A 17,820-nucleotide genomic window follows, 5' to 3' on the forward strand; every position below is an offset into this window, starting at 1 on the left:
ACAGCAGTGCTGTTAGCTCATGCTGCGTGCGTCAGGCTTGGTAGCTCACTCAATACTGAGGCCAATAATACCCGGGAGTTTGGCCCACAATTTAAAAAAAAAATGGCGTCTGTTTACAAGAGCCCTGATGAAGGAGTGGCGAACCCCGTGTATCCGCGGGCCGTTTAAATCTTGCGTAGTACTCCAACACGTCATATGACATGATGCGCAGTTGACTGGAACAACTTCCAACATGTCATATGACATGATGCGCACTTTAACCCTTAACATGCTTAACATGGTTTAATATCCTGCCATCCCCACAGGCGCATGTCATTTTGAAAAAAAAGAAAATTATTTTTTCTTTCTAACCTGTTAATTTGTGTTCACTGATCACGGGAAAAATAATAAAAAAATCGTAAGTGGCATATATTGCCCGCTATAGGGCGGGGAAGTCTGGCAAATTATAGGCGCTGACTCAGCATGCGTCCCAGGCGATCTGTTGCTCGCAAGCTGTCAGGCCAGATGTTGCCACAAAGAGATAATTACCGAATTATTTCAATGTCTCTGATTGATTTTTCATACTTTTTTTGCTGTAATATTATTCAATAGTGTGTAGTTTGATATATTTATATAATAAAATGAGTGAATCATTGCTGTACTCAAAAATATGGTGTGCATATTGTTGATTCAATTATGTTCATCAATCAGTGAACAAATACTTTGTCGGTTATTACACTATAAGCACAGGTTATATATAAGTATTTGCATGTTTTGTTCACTATAACAAACCACTTAGTAGCTATTATGAGTCAAAAAGTAATGAGGAGTGACCGCCGTGTACCAGCCAGCCACTCCCGCCCTCCCTCCAGTCATCTGACTCACCCTCATTCTCCTCCCACAATAATGTTTTTGCTATAATTCACTATATACAGACGTTATATATAAGTATCTACATGTTTTGTTCACCATAACTGTACATCTAGGCTTGTATGGTGAGTAAAGGCACAGAGATGTGGCTACTCACACAGTCAGCAGATCGACGGCCGCCCTCAAGGTCAGACGCACTAATATTTCTCCTCCAACAATACTGTGTGGTGTTATTACGCTACATATCTTATATACAGACGTTATATATAAGTATCTACATGTTTTGTTCACCATAACTGTACATCTCAGCTTGTATGGTGAGTAAAGGCACAGAGATGTGGCTACTCACACAGTCAGCTGATCGGCGGCCGCCCTCAAGGCCAGACGCACTAATATTTCTCCTCCAACAATACTGTGTGGTATTATTACGCTATATACACACATTATATATCAATATCTACCTGTTTTATTCATCATACTTTTACAAATAAACTGGTATGGTGCCCAAAGACCATCGTGGTAACCAGTAAACAACACCGTCGTCTGCACGGTGGCATCGTGCAGACGACGCCATCGCCCTCACCAATATGGCGGCTCCAAACCTTCTCTTGCTGTTTATACCCTCTATACGCACTGTTATATATAAGTATCTACATTTGTGTTCACCATAGCGAACAACTAAGCTGGTATGGTGAGTGCAGTCAATAAAAGGTGGCCACACACAGTCAAAAGACATCGCCACCACCCTCCCTCTCACAGCATTTCACCTCCTTCCATGGCGCACAGCGCTAAATATCACCACAATCCTGCTATTATCAGAACCTTGGTCAGTTTTATCACAGTCAGGGGTCTTCTGTAATAATATCATCGCTTCATAATAGCATGAACAAGTATAATTTGGCATTTTTAGGCAATGCTGTGGTCACAAGCTGAACAGCAGTGCTGTTAGCTCATGCTGCGTGCATCAGGCTTGGTTGCTCACTTAATACTGAGGCCAATAACACCCGGGAGATTGGCCCACGATTTTTTTGAAAAATGGCGTCTGTTTACAAGAGCCCTGATGAAGGTGTGGTGAACCCCGTGTATCCGCGGGCTGTTTAAATCTTGCGTAGTACTCCAACACATCATATGACGTGATGCTCAGTTTACTGGAACAACGTCCAGCACGTCATATGATGTGATGCGCACTTTAAGGGTTAAGGGTTAACTGCACGACATATAAAGTATGACACCCCCCCCCCCCCCTCAGTGAGCAGGAAATAAATTCTCTTGAAAAAATTCTTTTGTTTTTAAAAGTGTCAAAAACCCTTCCCTCAGTATGGGTATGTCAAAAAAATTTCGAACTTGTACTTACTTTGGCTGCTATGGGGTCCGTAAGTTGGCGTGTGACGTCATCAATCCCCGTTTGCCCAGTGACGTACGCTACCGGGGCCAGTAGGGCGCCCGAGGCGGGGCGCGCCAGTTGCCGTGAATATATTTTTGTTCATTTTTTGCCCACAGTTCCAAATACATTTTATTTGTTTTGTTTTTTTATTGATGGGCCTCTACTCAACCTTGTGTCATGTAGCCATTTTGTTCCCCCTGGTGCACCTTATCCCCAAGAGCAGTTTTCTTAATGTGTTTTTAATTGCCATGGATACTGTCACGCATCCCTACTTGATTTTTAATGGTTTTCTAATGCACGCTGCTTTTTAATTGATGGGCCTCGACTCCATCCTGTGTCATGGGGCCATTTTGTTCCCCCTAGTGCACCTTATCCCCAAGAGCAGTTTTCTTAATTTGTTTTTTAATTGCCATGGATACTGTCACGCATCCCTACTTGATTTTTAATGGAACTCCCTAGTGCACCTTATCCCCAAGAGCAGTTTTCTTAATGTGTTTTTAATTGCCATGGATACTGTCACGCATCCCTACTTGATTTTTAATGGATTTCTAATGCGCGCTGCTCCGTCTCGTGTCTTGGATCTTAATTGATGGGCCTCAACTCCACCTTGTATCATGTGGCCAATTTGTTTCCCTAGTTCACCTTATCCCCAAGAGCAGTTTTCTTAATTGCCATTGATACTGTCGCGCATCCTTAATTGATTTTTAATGTATTTCTAACACACGCTGCTCCGTCTCGTGTCTTGGATCTCCCTTGTATTTTTTTAAAGCCGCCGAGACCAATTTATCCTTCAGGGACTTATTTCGCTTCCAGGCTAGCATGGGTGGGCTCTTAGGAAACTTCCTCCATGAAGGGTGGTCTCCAAACTTCTGTTCCAGCCAGGTCCAGAGTCGTTTCATAACCTGCTTCATGGGTTTCTCGAAGCCATCAAAGTAGGTTGTCACCAAGATGTCCCTGTCTTGGTGTCTCTTTCCGATGTGTTGGAGTAGTTCCTCTCGTATCTTCTGTTCCAGCTTCCTCGCTGCTTTGTCGAGCACTTCCTCAGGATAATCCATTATTCCCTGCCATTATTCCTGGAAAGAGAAAGTACCAGAGACTTACTCCTAGTCTGGGCGTTCCTCAGGGCTGTCTCCCCGTTTGTCACCTGTTGGTATGTCATCCCGTCCATCAGGTGTCTATCCATTTCCCTGCAGTAATTTTCTTTTTTCAAGATTACCACTGCCCCTCCTTTGTCCGCTGGTTTAATGACAATGTCCCTTCTTGCTTCCAATCATCGCAGGGCTGAACGGAGTTCCGGTTGGAGGTTATACGGCCGGCGTTCTTCCACCTGTGCTATAAGAGAGGAAGTCAAGCAGTTCATACAGTCACTTAGGCCATTGAGTTTGAAGGGGGTTTGGGATTTCTGGAGAGGGGGGTTCATATACTTTGCTGAGAGTGAGCAAGGACCCCTGTGTGTTCGGGGAGGGGGGGGAAAGTGTCTAACCTCTGTTCTGTCACTCTTAGTCTCGACCACGTCTCGTTGACCTTGTCCTCCAAGGATCTCATGGCGTCATTGACATACTCAATTCTCTTGTGCCGTGGGGGGGGGGGGTCCCGGGACAAAGGTAAGCCCTTCCCCCAGGAGCTCTCTCTCCTCGTCCGTAATTCGGACCTCGGAGACCACTGCTTGTTTTACCAGTTCCTTCTTTCTTTTCTTCTCCCTCCGCCTCGTGACCAGCTCCTGTCGCCATTTCTCGACCCGTTCCCTCTTCCTCTTCCCCCTTGGGGACGCTTTCTGGGGGTTCTCCCTTGGGGACGCTTTCTGGGGGTTCTGTCCCCTCTTCCTTGTCCCCCTGTTTCATCGGGGTGGGCGTCCTGGACCTGCTGTTTCCCGAACTGCGCCTAGTCGGGCATGAGGCTCGAGGGCGTCCAGTGCTGGGGGGGGGCCAGATCGCACATACTATATACATTTACCATCAACACATTCAGAACATCGCGAGTGTGAGCAGCCACACCCAGCCAGTCCTCCCTCCTTACCTTGAAGTTACCTTGAGGTGCTTCCGGGGCTTAGTGTCCCCGCGGCCCGGTCGTCGACCAGGCCTCCTGGTTGCTGGACTGATCAACCAGGCTGTTAGACGCGGCTGCTCGCTGCCTGATGTATGAGTCACAGCCTGGTTGATCAGGTATCCTTTGGAGGTGCTTATCCAGTTCTCTCTTGAACACTGTGAGGGGTCAGGCCAGTTATGCCCCTTATGTGTAGTGGAAGCGTGTTGAACAGTCTCGGGCCTCTGATGTTGATAGAGTTCTCTCTCAGAGTACCTGTTGCACCTCTGCTTTTCAACGGGGGTATTCTGCACATCCTGCCATGTCTTCTGGTCTCATGTGATGTTATTTCTGTGTGCAGGTTTGGGACCAGCCCCTCAATTATTTTCCATGTGTAAATTATTATGTATCTCTCCCGCCTGCGCTCAAGGGAGTACAGATTTAGGCTCTTTAGTCGGTCCCAGTAATTTAGATGTTTTACTGAGTGGATTCTAGCAGTAAAGGATCTCTGCACGCGCTCCAGGTCAGCAATTTCTCCAGCTTTGAAAGGGGCTGTCATTGTGCAGCAGTACTCCACTCTAGAGAGCACAAGTGTTTTGAAAAGTATCATCATCGGTATAGCATCTCTAGTGTGAAAAGTTCTTGTTATCCAACCTGTCATTTTTCTTGCAGTTGTGACGGCTACTTTATTGTGTTCTTTAACCACTGCACTGCGCAAAGCGCCTTTAGGCGCTCAGAGAGTTGTGCTTTTTGTTTTTTAATTTGGCTATATTTTAATGTTTTTTAATGTTTTCATTACTATTTGTGTTTTGAAATGGAAATATTTAACTTTGGAAACATTTTGACATTAAATTTACCTGAACATTTGTAAAAATAACAAAAATATGTCCTTGTCAATTGCACCAAGACGTTTTTGCCGAAAATAGGTGAGCAGTGCAAGGGTTAAAGGTAAGGTCTTCCGACATGAGTACACCCAGATCCTTTACATTGCCTTTTCGTTCTATGTTATGATTTGCCTGAGTTTTGTACGTGGTTTCTGTTTTTATATTTTCAATTTTTCCGTAGCGCATGAGCTGGAACTTATCCTTGTTAAACACCATACTGTACAGTGTGAAACCTGAAACCTGAGTCACCAACAAACAACAGAACTCGCAGGACTCTGGGTCGTAAGTGTCATCAACCCTGCAGGCAGCATGAAGGAGGCAGAAACAGTGAGTGTCCCCCTGGAGATAATGGGACAGAGCAACCCTCAAACTCTCACAAAGCGAGAAGAGTCACAGAAGACACATCCATTGGACCCAAGAGCCCCGCAGGGTTTTCCAGGGCCCTTAGCTTTTTAATCTCCTCTAAGGGAAGCCCCAGGCAGGGTACTACTAACTGGCTCCCAGAACTACCTAACAAACCTCTAAGACTGCACCCCCAGGATGTGTACACTCATGGGGGCCTAGCGGGGGGTACCACCGAAGTATATACGTAGATGTAGGGTATGACCCAACCCAAGAGCAGACCCCGGGTTGAATGTTTTTTTTCCTTTGCCAAAGCAAAGGAACAAAAAGATACAAAAATTCTCGCAAAAGGAGAGCGTACCCAGAGGATGCAGAGCTGGCTGCTATGTGAGGTGACAACTAGCTGCGCAATACCCTGCACCCCTATCAGTGATGAATACTACTCCCTACCGAGAGACAGAGGAGCAAGAAACCCCCCAGCTGACTCCAAGGGCGGACAAGTACCGAGCTGTAAATGACACAACAGGGGCAGCCCCCAAGGCGACTTGTGGAAGGAGACCCCAAGCCCCAAGGGCAGTACTTACAAGGCGCTTAGGGAAGGGGACCTTAAGCACATGCAGCCCCAGGACTTGTGAATATACTCCCAGCTCACACACCACCAAATTTGAGCAAGAATCAGAGAAGAAGTCTGGAGCTGCAGGTACACAACCGAAGCCCACCAACATCAGCCAAGAACTGACAGGCTTGGGTAGCCGGCGGAAGGTCTGGGGCTTCCCCTTTCCCCTCCCAGGGAAGGGGGAATTGCACAGACAGCAACGCTGGTAATGAGATGACGTTATGCTCATTTGCTCTTTTTTTCTTTGTGGGGAGTTCTATCCATTTGTTCGGCTTTAATAGCAATTCTTAACCAGAAATGGTGGGGGGGTGCGTGTTTTGGGGGCGCTTATCTTTCTGGGTGCCCGACCCGGTCGATGACAGATATAGAGTGCAGTGGAGGGCCTCGATTTATGAAGGTAATCCATTCACAGAGACGGATCGTAAGTAGAAATATCATAAGTCAAAACGATTTTTCCCATAAGAAATAAAGGGAATAGAATTAATCCGTTCCCCACCCTCCAAAATATTAACTTACAAATAAATTTTATACTGAATACAATTTTTTTCTCTAACTACAATACAGTACATATGTTTATCTTACCTTTATGAAGAACTCTTGATGGTGTATGGAAGATGGTGATGAGGGGGAGGAAGAGGAGAGGTGTTACTGTTTGGAAGGTGTTGTACCCTTCCATTATAACATCAGGCAGTGAGGACTTCTCTGGGATACACTCTCTGGCATGTTTTGCCTGCATACCACTAGGACCTGCTTGTGGCTCACTGCTTGCTTGTCTTGCTAAGAATCTGTCTAAAGACACTTGTTTTTCCCTATATTTTAACACTTGTCTGTAGTAAGACATCACATTGTCATTTAAAGGTCAGTGCAAATGGCCTGCTACAGCTTTATCTGGGTGAGTTTTTTCAACAAAACTTTGCAGTTCTTCCCATACTTCACACATTTTCTTAATGAGGAAGGGACATCCTCTACTGCTTCTACTCACAACTATTTTCTTAGGTTGAATCTTACCACTGACTTTCTTGGGACCAGTTATATGTTCAGTGATCAATTTTATGTTTAAAAAGCAAAAAATCACCACAAAATGGAATTTCTTATAGGCGTGATCGTCACTAAGCAGGGCAGCTCTAGTAAACTGAGGCGGGTGACCGGGAACCACGCACTCGGTCGACCCAAATGTTTACCAACAGATATCGTTAGTCGACGACACTATTGTAAGTTGAGTCGCATTTTTTTATCAAATTTATCATCGTAACTCAAAATTATCGTAAGTCAGGGCAATCGTAAGTCGAGGTGCCACTGTACTTCTATGTTAAATATATAAGGTGTCTCTATGGGCCATTGCTCCTTGCGCCTCTCTGACAGGGCCAGGTTCTGGCTCGTTGGTCCCCAGTAGGCTTAGAACTCCATGTACATTGATGCCCAAAGCTATTCTCCGTTTCAGCCTAGATAGCTCCGGGGAGTCGAAGGGAATCCCCTCCCCCCTAGAAAAAAAGTAAAAAAATTTACAAGTATATATGTACAATCTTATAGAGTAAAGCATGGGGGGATTGCTTGTGCTGTGATATTCCAAATCTTTTTCATCCACTGAACAGATTGAGAAATGTTTGAAGTAGTTTCTAGCAGTGGAATTTAAAAAATATCCTAAAATTGAGAGAAAGTTTTTATACTGTAAAATGTTCATTGTCTTTGAGGGAATTCTCAAAAAAAGTACTGAGCTGCATGAATAAGACTTCTAACACTGTAAAAGTTGAGCTATGTTTTAAAATCGCTGCTTTTGCCTACAGGGACATCCACATCATTGAAGTCGATGGCAGCAGCAACAGCAACGGCAGCTTGGTGTTGGCTGTAGTTGGTAATGGTGAAGGTGATGGTCGAGGCTTCACTATTGGTGGTGGTAAAGGAGTTGAAAGGAATATAACACTTGTGTTGCGCACTTCAAGACCCACCACTTGGTCACTACGGGCCACCAGCCTGCAGGGCACCATCACATTACTGGTGGTAAGTGGCCTCACCGTACTCATGTGCTCAATTTTCTTTCTCAGATTTTATTTTTTTTGTAAATATCCTATTTAGTGACAACACCTTATGAGTTTCCCATTTATTTATATTCACTTGATCTGGTTATAATCCACTCATTTTCCATCATCATCATCATCATCATCATTGTCATCGACATCAGCAGCATCTGCAGCAGCAGCATCGGCAGCAGCATCATTTTCATTATCGGCATCATCATCGGCATCATCATCATTGGTATCATCATCATTGGCATCATCAGCAGCAGCAGCATTGGCATTATCATCATCATCATCATCATCATCGGCAGTAGCAGAATCGGCATCATCATCATCATCATCATCATCATCATCATCATCATCATCATTATTTATGGATACAAAATATTACAGAAGGTTTGAGTACAATTCTGGGGAAGCCTCTTATGGCTTCCTGAAGCTACAATGTTGATAGAGTGCCAAACTACTAGGTGCCATCAATGGCAGAGTTCTTTTAAGTATACTAGGAACCAAGAGTTTGAACCTGGTCCCCTCTAAAGACGTGAAGAGAGAAGTGAACTATGATCAAATTATCAGTGAATTTTAACCATGTCTGCCACCACCAGGAAAGCAACCAACAAAGTCAGGGAAACAAAACAGACCACTGCTGGTTATAAGGAAATATAGATGTCTCAAACTTACCAAAAAAAACTTTCCCAACAATGTAAAAAACAATCGAAAAGTTATGAAACTAGAGCAAGCTCGCTTGCCCCACCTCTTTCCCATCATCTGGGGACAGAGGGTCAAGGCAGACCAGGTCACCCAGCTGCTTCGCCCTCAGTTCTTGATGGTGGTAGACAGTGTGAGGTGCTCTCTCTCTTGTTCTGGCTCCCATGTTCTGCTTCAGCTAAGTGGTTGCTTTGCCATTGAGGTTGTTCGAATGCATGTTTGTGCTGAGTGAACCAGGAGTATAGGGTGCTTGGAGCAACATGTGAACAGGATTTTCTTCCCTGTGTGCTCCCTAGTAATTACCTAAGTGTAGTTACAGGATGAGAGCTACGTTCATAGTGTCCCATCTTCCCAGCACTCTTTGTCGTATAACACTTTGAAATTACTGACGGTTTTGGCCTCCACCACCTTCTCACCTAACTTCTTCCAACCGTCTACCACTCTGTTTACAAAAGGGAATTTTCTTATATGTCTTAGGCAGCTTTGTTTCATTAGTTTAAATCTATGACTTCTTGTTCTTGAAGTTCCGGGTCTCAGGAATTCTTCCCTATCAATTTTATTGATTCCTGTTACTATTTTCTACATAGTGATCATATCGCCTCTTTTTCTTCTATCATCTAGTTTTTGCATATTTAACCCTTGTGTTGCTCAGGGCTAATTAGCATTTGTTCACCCACAGGTGCATACCAAAAAAAAAAAAAAAATTTCTTCTAAACCTGTTAATTTGTGGTCTCTGATCATGGGAAAAATAATAAAAAAATCGTAAGTGGCATATATTTGCTGCTATAGGGCGGGGAAGTCTGGCAAAAAAACAGGCGCTGACTCAGCATGCGTTCCAAACGGTCTATTGCTCCCAGCTGTTAGGCAGTAGTGGCCACAAAGAGATAATTACCTAATTATTTCAATGTCTCTGATTTTTCTTAGTTTTTTCACTGTAATATTATTCAATTGTGTGTAGTGTGATATATTTATATGATAAAATGAGTGAATCATCGCTGTACTCAAAATTATGTGGTGCATATTGTTGATTCAATTATTATGTTCATCAAACAGTGAACAAATACTTTGTTGGTTATTACACTATATACACAGGTTATATATAATTATCTGCATGTTTTGTTCATCATAACGAACCATAAGTTGGTATTATGAGTCAAAAAGCAACGAGGAGTGACTGTCACACACCAGCCAGCCACTCGCTGCCACTCACTCCCTCAACACCTCACTCGCCCACATTCTCCTCCCACCATATTGTTTTTGCTTTTATTCACTATATACAGACTTTATATATAAGTATCTACATTCGTTTTCACCATAACGAACCACTAAGTTGGTATGCTGAGTGGCAGTGACAGCCAGTGGCTGCCTGCCACTGGCTGCCACTTCCTCCCTCCCTCAACTCACCTGACTCACCCACATTCTCCTCTCATAATACTGTTTTTGCTTTTATTCACTATATACAGACGTTATATATAAGTATCTACATGTTTTGTTCACCACAACTGTACAACTAAGCTGATATAGTTAGTTCAGGCAATAAGAGACGTCGCTACACACAGTCAGCTGGCGGCTGCTTCCCTCACACATTCAAGGTCAGATGCACTAAAATTTCACCCCCAACAATACTGTTTGTGGTGTTATTACCCTATATACAGATGTTATATATAAGTATCTATATGTTTTGTTCACCATAACTGTTCAACTAAGCCGGTATAATGCCCAAAGAGCATAGTGGTCACCCCTACCAACATGACAAATCATGCAGATGTTGCCACCCCCATCACCAAATTGGCTTCTTCCCCACACTCCTTTTGCTGTTATTACACTGTATATACACGTTATATATAAGTATCTACATTCGTGTTCACCATAACGAACCACTAAATTGGTATGCTGAGTGGTAGTGGCAGTGGCAGCCAGTGGCAGCCCGCCACTGGCTGCCACTTCCTCCCCCTCCCTCACCTCACCTGACTCGCCAATATTCTCCTCCCACCATACTGTTTTTGCTTTTATATACAGACGTTATATATAAGTATCTGCATGTTTTGTTCACCATAACGAACAACTAAGCTGGTATAGTGAGTCCAGACAGTAAAAGGTGGTCACACAGAGTCGGCAGACAATGTTACCTCCCTCCCCACCAAGATTATTCCTCCCAATACAGCGCGAAATATCACCACAATCCTGCTATTATCAGAACCCTAGTCAGTTTTATCAGTCAGGGGTCTTCTGTAATAATATCATCGCTACATAATAGCATGAACACGTATATTATGGCATTTTTAGGCGATGCTGTGTTTTCCGCAGCTCCGCCTCTTTTGGCAGATCGGACTGATCCGGTACATGGCTGGTTCAGCCTTCTCCTCAGCTCTTCATGCCTGGTCTTTTGACGCAGGTCTATCACCATCTCTATGGTGATCAGATGGCTTCGTTGATGGTGTCCCACCAGTGAGCTTCGTCTTGGCGACAGTATTTAGTTTCCTGGCGTTTCTTTTCGCCTTTTTCTTGCATCGAGTTGTCTTGTCCTTTCTTGCTTTTTCAGGACCATTAATTGATGCTTCTTACTGTCACCTTGTATCATGCGGCGCTGGCGGAGCCGCTCTGGCTTGCGTTCGGGGTGGGGGTCATATCCGGCCCGTTCCATACGCTTTCTCGTTCTTTGTTTCACCTCTGGCCTGCTGATGCACCGCCTGAGCCGTCCTGGTCCTTGGTCAGGGTGCTCTCTTATCTTTCCTCTCCTCGGTTTGTAGTAGCTCCTTCGGTTCAAGATTGTTTTTCAAAGGCCGTATTTTTGTTGGCATTGGCCCCTGCGGGTCGGCTCAGGGAGCTTCCGGCTCTCCTCCGGCGCAGGGGGTTTCCTGCTCTTTTGTTACTGGTAGTAGGTTTGTAAGTTTGCAGCCTTCTTTCTGGTGAAGGCCGAGACTGCTGCTTTCCAGAGGGATCCTTGGGTTAGTGATGCTTGGTTGGTTCGGCCGGGGTGTGTCATGTGTTATGTCCGGTTGCGGCTCTCCGCCGTTACCTGGGTGCCATGGCTAGGGATGCGCTTTGGGTTGATCCGGTTTCCCTCGTTGCTTGTTCCAGGGCTCGGGTCTCCCCGGTTGTCCGCAATGTTCCTAAGTCTATCAGCCGATGGTCTATCCTTGCGCCCGTGCCGTTCGGATGTTTGTAGCTTTCGCTGCCGTATTTGGTAACATGTCTTGGGCTCATTTCGGGCACAGGGATTTGGAAGTCGCACAGATTCCCGGCCACCTGTTATTTTGTGAGCGTGTGTGCTCCTGGGCGTTCTTGTGTTGCTTTGGGTAGCAGGTTGCTGCCTGTTGTCTCGACTTCACATTGCGGAGTTTGTGGTGGCCGCCTCCCGGGTCAGCCTTTTTTTTAATGTTCTCTTTGGGTATGTAGCTCCAGGGAGCCGTAGGGGCTCCCCCACTGAAAACCAGCATTGAATGTAATGAAATGCCATTTTCTGGGTGAGCCCCGGAGGCGCCCTGGCAACCCTCCCTCCCACCGGTCGGTGGTTTTTCGTGTTGGTTAAGGTTTAGCTTCCGAACTGGAGTGCTAGGCAGCTGGAGCGGTGAGGTCTGGTGCCCCCCTCCCCCTCAGGAGGAGGGGAGGGCTGCGCAGATGAGCGGCACAGCAGTAATGTGTGATGTTTGCTTGTTTGCTTGTTTCCTTTGGATTGTAGGGAGTTTCTACCACTCTGTTCAGTTTTTTGTTTTAGTTTCTTACCATGTGGGGTTTGTTTTGTTATTCCTACCTTTCTGGGTGCATAAACCCGGTCAATGGCAGATAAGGAAAACCCCCAACCACAAGGGGGGGTTTTCCAGGACCATTGCTCCCTGAAACCTCTCTGAAGGGGCCAGGTTCCGGCTCTGGTCCCTGGTAGGTCTGAACTCCATACCTTACCTTACTATGAGGTTACCTTGAGGTGATTCCGGGGCTTAGCGACCCCGCGACCTGGTTGTCGACCAGGCCTCCTGGTTGCTGGACTGGTCAACCAGGCTGTTGGACGCGGCTGCTCGCAGCCTGACGTATGAGTCACAGCCTGGTTGATCAGGTATCCTTTGGAGGTGCTTATCCAGTTCTCTCTTGAACACTGTGAGGGGTTGGCCAGTTAAGCCCCTTATGTGTAGCGGAAGCGTGTTGAACAGTCTCGGGCCTCTGATGTTGATAGAGTTCTCTCTCAGAGTACCTGTTGCACCTCTGCTCTTCATCGGGGGTATTCTGCACATCCTGCCATGCCTTCTGGTCTCATGTGCTGTTATTTCTGTGTGCAGATTTGGGACCAGCTCCTCTATTATTTTCTATGTGTAAATTATTATGTATCTCTCACGCCTGCGCTCAAGAGAATACAGATTTAGGCTCTTTAGTCGGTCCCAATAGTTTAGATGTTTTACCAAGTGGATTCTAGCAGTAAAGGATCTCTGCACACTCTCCAGGTCAGCAATTTCTCCAGTTTTGAAAGGGGCTGTCATTGTGCAGCAGTATTCCACTCTAGAGAGCACTAGCGTCTTGAAAAGTATCATCATCGGTATAGCATCTTTAGTGTGAAAGGTTCTTGTTATCCAACCTGTCATTTTTCTTGCATTTGTGACGGCTACTTTATTGTGTTCTTTAAATGTAAGGTCTTCTGACATCAGTACACCCAAATCTTTTACATTGCCTTTCCGTTCTATGTTATGATTTGACTGAGTTTTGTACATGGTTTCCATTTTTATATTTTCATTTTTTCTGTAGCGCATGAGCTGAAACTTATCTTCGTTAAACACCATGTTATTTTCTGTAGCCCATAGAAAGACCTGATTGACATCTGATTGGAGGTTTGCCGTGTCCTCTATGTTGTCTACTCTCATAAAAATCCTCGTGTCATCTGCAAAGGATGATACAGTACTATAGGTTGTGTCCTTGTCTTTGTCCGATATGAGGATGAGAAAAAGTACTGGAGCAAGCACAGTACCCTGGGGGACTGAGCTCTTTACGGTTGATGGTCCGGATTTTATTTTGTTGACTGTTTCACATTGGGTTCTATTAGTCAGGAAATTGTAGATCCATCGGCCTATTTTTCCGGTAATTCCTTTTGAACGCATTTTATGTGCAAAAACACCATGGTCACATTTGTCAAAAGCTTTTGTGAAATCTGTGTAAATTACATCAGCATTTTGTTTGTCTTCCATGACATCTAGTGCCATGTCATAGTGGTCCAGCAACTGCGACAGGCAAGAGCGCCCTGTTCTGAAACCATGTTGTCCAGGGTTATGGAGATGCTGTGATTCCATGTATTTTGTGATCTTACTTCTTAGCACTCTCAAAGATTTTTATGATGTGCAATGTTAGTGCTATCCGTCTGTAATTTTTTTGCCTCTGTCTTATTTCCTCCTTTATGGAGCGGTGCTATCTCTGCTGTTTTTAATATGTCAGGGAAATTGCCAGTATCTAGGCTTTGTCTCGAAAGAATGTGAAGGGCCTGCGATAGCGTTTTTTTACAGTTCTTGATGAATATGGAGTTCCAAGAGTCAGGGCCTGGTGCAGAGTGCATAGGCATACTCTCTATGGCTTCTTCAAAATCCAGTGGGATACGGTGACATCTGATATATGATTTGATGTTGGTATCATACCCATGAAAAATTCATTTGGGTTATCAATCTTCAGTGTGTTTAATGGCTTTGCTGAAAACAGAGTTGTACTGATTCCTCAGTATTTCGCTCATTTCTTTGTTGTCATCAGTGAAAGTTCCATCTCCCTTTCACAGGGGCCCGATACTGGATGTGGTTTTTTATCTTGATTTTGCATAGGAGAAAAATATTTCGGATTTCTCTCCATTTCACTGATGGCCTTTTGCTCTCGTTGTCTGTCCTGGGTTTTGTATGATTCTTGTAGCTTTAGTTCAATTGTTTCTGTTTCTCTACCTAACCTCCTTCGCTGTTCTTGAGATAGGGTGCGGCTCTCAAGTTGTTCCGCGATTCATTTCCCTGACGCCATTGTCGCATTCAGCCCCGCCGCCAATGTCGCATCCAGCTCCGCCACCAATGTCGCATCCGGCCCTGCCGCCAACGTCGCATCCGGCCCCGCCACCAACGTCGCATCCGGCCTCACCGCCAACATTGCATCCGGCCCCGCCGCCAACGTCGCATCTGGCCCCGCTGCCAATGTCGCATCCGGCCTTGCCGCCAACGTCACATCTGGCCCCGCCACCAACGTTGCATCCGGCCCCGACGCCAACGTCGCACCCGGCCTCGACGCGCTGAGATGTAACTCCAATTCTGGTTCTGCCTGGGTGTCCTTGACAATTTGTTTGAAAACATTGGAGATTTCTGTGCAGGCAATTAGAAGTGATTCTCTGTGCTCTGCTGAGGTTTAATCAAGAATTGCAATCATCTTCAAGAGAGTAATATTATCCTTTTTGCAGAACCAGTACACAGAGTGGCCTCTGGGGCCAATTCTCTTGGCATTATTTGACATGTTGGCACATTTACTGTGTATGGCTGCTGAACATAGTTGGCACTGGAAACTCTGCTAATAATCTACTTCCTTGTTGCATTCTGTGCACATCGTTACTAAAGGCATTCTGACCATAATGCTTCTGGTCAGTGGTGGTGGTGGTGGTAAGGTAGTGACCAGTAGTTGTTGACCATTCGTAAAGGGGGGAGGGGTGGAGCGACCCTTCACAGCCTTCTGAGTGTGTACACAAGCCTCGTGGCCCCCTGTACATAGTCTGGTGTGTGTGTGTTGCCTCACTATTCACTGAATTATACGTTCCAAATTTTCCACGTGGCAATTTTCCTACACTTTCAAGCCTTTATGCCTGTTTTGTTATCGTTCACTATTCACTGTATCACTTTTCACTATAATCTAAGTATACCGAGGTAAGTATATGTAGACTTGGGCCTGGTGTATGGCCTGGTATAGGCACTACGTTCCCACATGGGCTGGTGAGAGGTGGTTATTCTCTATTAACCCTTCAATTGCGCATCGCATCATATGATACTTTGAGCGACTTGCAGTAAATTTCGCATCGCATCATGTGATGCTTTGGAGTACTACGCAAGATTTAAACGGCCCGCGGATACACGGGGTTCACCACACCGAGCTGGGAGGAGGCAGGAGTCAAACTGCAGCAAGCTCCTGGAAATATCGAATTACCTAAGTATTGGGAACAGGTTGAGGGCTAAAGTGGTGTCCCATGTTACATAAAGGTTCAGGGAAGTGTAAAAGCAAATAAAATACAATAAACAAGTAAAAGTGAGTGAAAATAGCTGAGTGGAAAAGTTTGTTTTGGTTCTAGAACAAAACAAAGATGGCCGCAGCCACCACCACTGGGAATGTAGACACACCAACAGATGATGGTTTCAAAGGATTCTCACCACAAGATATAAGGAAAGGAGGTGTTCTTGGCAGGTTAGAGATAATTGAGGATATGCAAAAGAAGTATGAAGAAAAAGTGCTTAAATTGGAAGAGGACAATGGAGCTCTTAGGAGTGAGCTTTGCACTCTAAAAGGGAGTATTCTTCAGCAAGGTAAGATTATTACTGCATTAACAGACAAGGTAACAAATCAGGAGGAGCAAATCAAGGAACTAGTGAAAGAAAATGAGGCATGGAAAGTGAAGTGTGGTGACTTTGAAGAATTAAACAAGAAATAGACTTATATGGTGAACAACTCCAAGCAAGCCTAAGGGCTAACATAGAGTTAGGTAAGGATCTCCAACTGGAAACTTCAGTGACAACTCACATAGAGGAGGTGAATAAAGAAATAGAAAAGTATAAAGAGAAAATAAAAGCAACATATGCTCAAGTTGTAAAAGAGAAAGAGACTATCAAAGAAGTGTGTTCAGAAGTCAAAACCAGAAATGACCAACAAGAAGCAGAAATTAGGCAAGCAATTAGGAAAGAACTGGTTACCAACAGTAAACTGGTACAAAACACTGCAGATAGAACTAAGTCCATAATCATTTTTGGATGTTTAGAGAAGGAAATTTCATCTAGGGTGGACCGAGCGGCAGAAGAGATGAAAATCATAGAGAAAATAGTAGGTTTAGGAGAAGGCTCAAAGGAAAATGTCAGTGATTTTAGAAGAGTAGGAAAATATGAGAAAGAAAAGAACCTCCCCTTAAGGGTGACGTTTAATGGAGTGAAAAACATGATGGAAGTGCTAAGAAATGCCAGGAAACTGCAGAGTGATGAGGTTGGCAAACTTTGGTCAATAAGACAAGACCTCTCCAAGGAAGACAGAGAAATGCTGAAAATGAACCTAATTGAGGCAAAACGTCTAAATGGGGATAGAAATGAAGAAGACAGAAATTCTTTTTTTTACAAAGTGACAGGGACTGGAAAGCTTGTGAAATGGTACATAAAAACAAAACAACAAGATCAGTAGTGGAAGGGGGAGTAAAGAGCAAAGGAAAAGGGAACATGTTCCTGAAAATTGTATATACCAACATAGATGGAGTGAGGTCAAAAACTTTGGAGTTGCAAGATATAATCCAGCTTAGGGTCCCAGATATTGTTGCATTATCAGAGACAAAACTTGAAGGAAATATAATAAATGAAGTCATATTCCCAAGAGGCTATTCAGTTTGGAGACGTGACAGGAAAACTAGGAAGGGAGGAGTGGCTGTACTGGTGAAAAAACACCTGAAGGTAAGAGAGTTAATATTTGAAAACCGTCGAGATATTGACATAATGGCATTGCAGATCTGGAATCAGGATGATAAGCTGATAATTGTAAATGCCTACAGCCCACCAGCAAGCAACACATGGACAAAGGAAGAACTGGATGACAAACGAGAGGGCCTCATAATGGTCATGAGATTATTGCACAAGCAGATAAAGATAAATCACGACTGTTGATACTGGGGGACTTCAACTTTAACCCTCAAACCACTAGGGGCCCAAATGGAATTCACACCCACAGGCGCAACAACAAAAAAATATCCAAAAAATTCTTTCGTCTTATAGAAGTGTTCATTTTTGTTCCCTGATCACGGAAATAATAACAAAAAAATCG

General features: G+C 44.5%; 1 protein-coding gene across 1 annotated transcript in view; it reads left to right on the plus strand.

Moving 5' to 3' along the window:
• LOC123757291 (transforming growth factor beta receptor type 3) overlaps positions 1-17,820 on the plus strand; it is a 720,483-nt gene that overhangs the window by 492,213 nt on the left and 210,450 nt on the right. Inside the window, 1 exon segment of the mRNA XM_045740847.2 lies at positions 7,882-8,095. Within this exon segment, the coding sequence (XP_045596803.2) occupies positions 7,882-8,095 (214 nt within the window).

Source organism: Procambarus clarkii, chromosome 13, assembly GCF_040958095.1.
Source record: "Procambarus clarkii isolate CNS0578487 chromosome 13, FALCON_Pclarkii_2.0, whole genome shotgun sequence".
Lineage (NCBI taxonomy): Eukaryota > Metazoa > Arthropoda > Malacostraca > Decapoda > Cambaridae > Procambarus > Procambarus clarkii.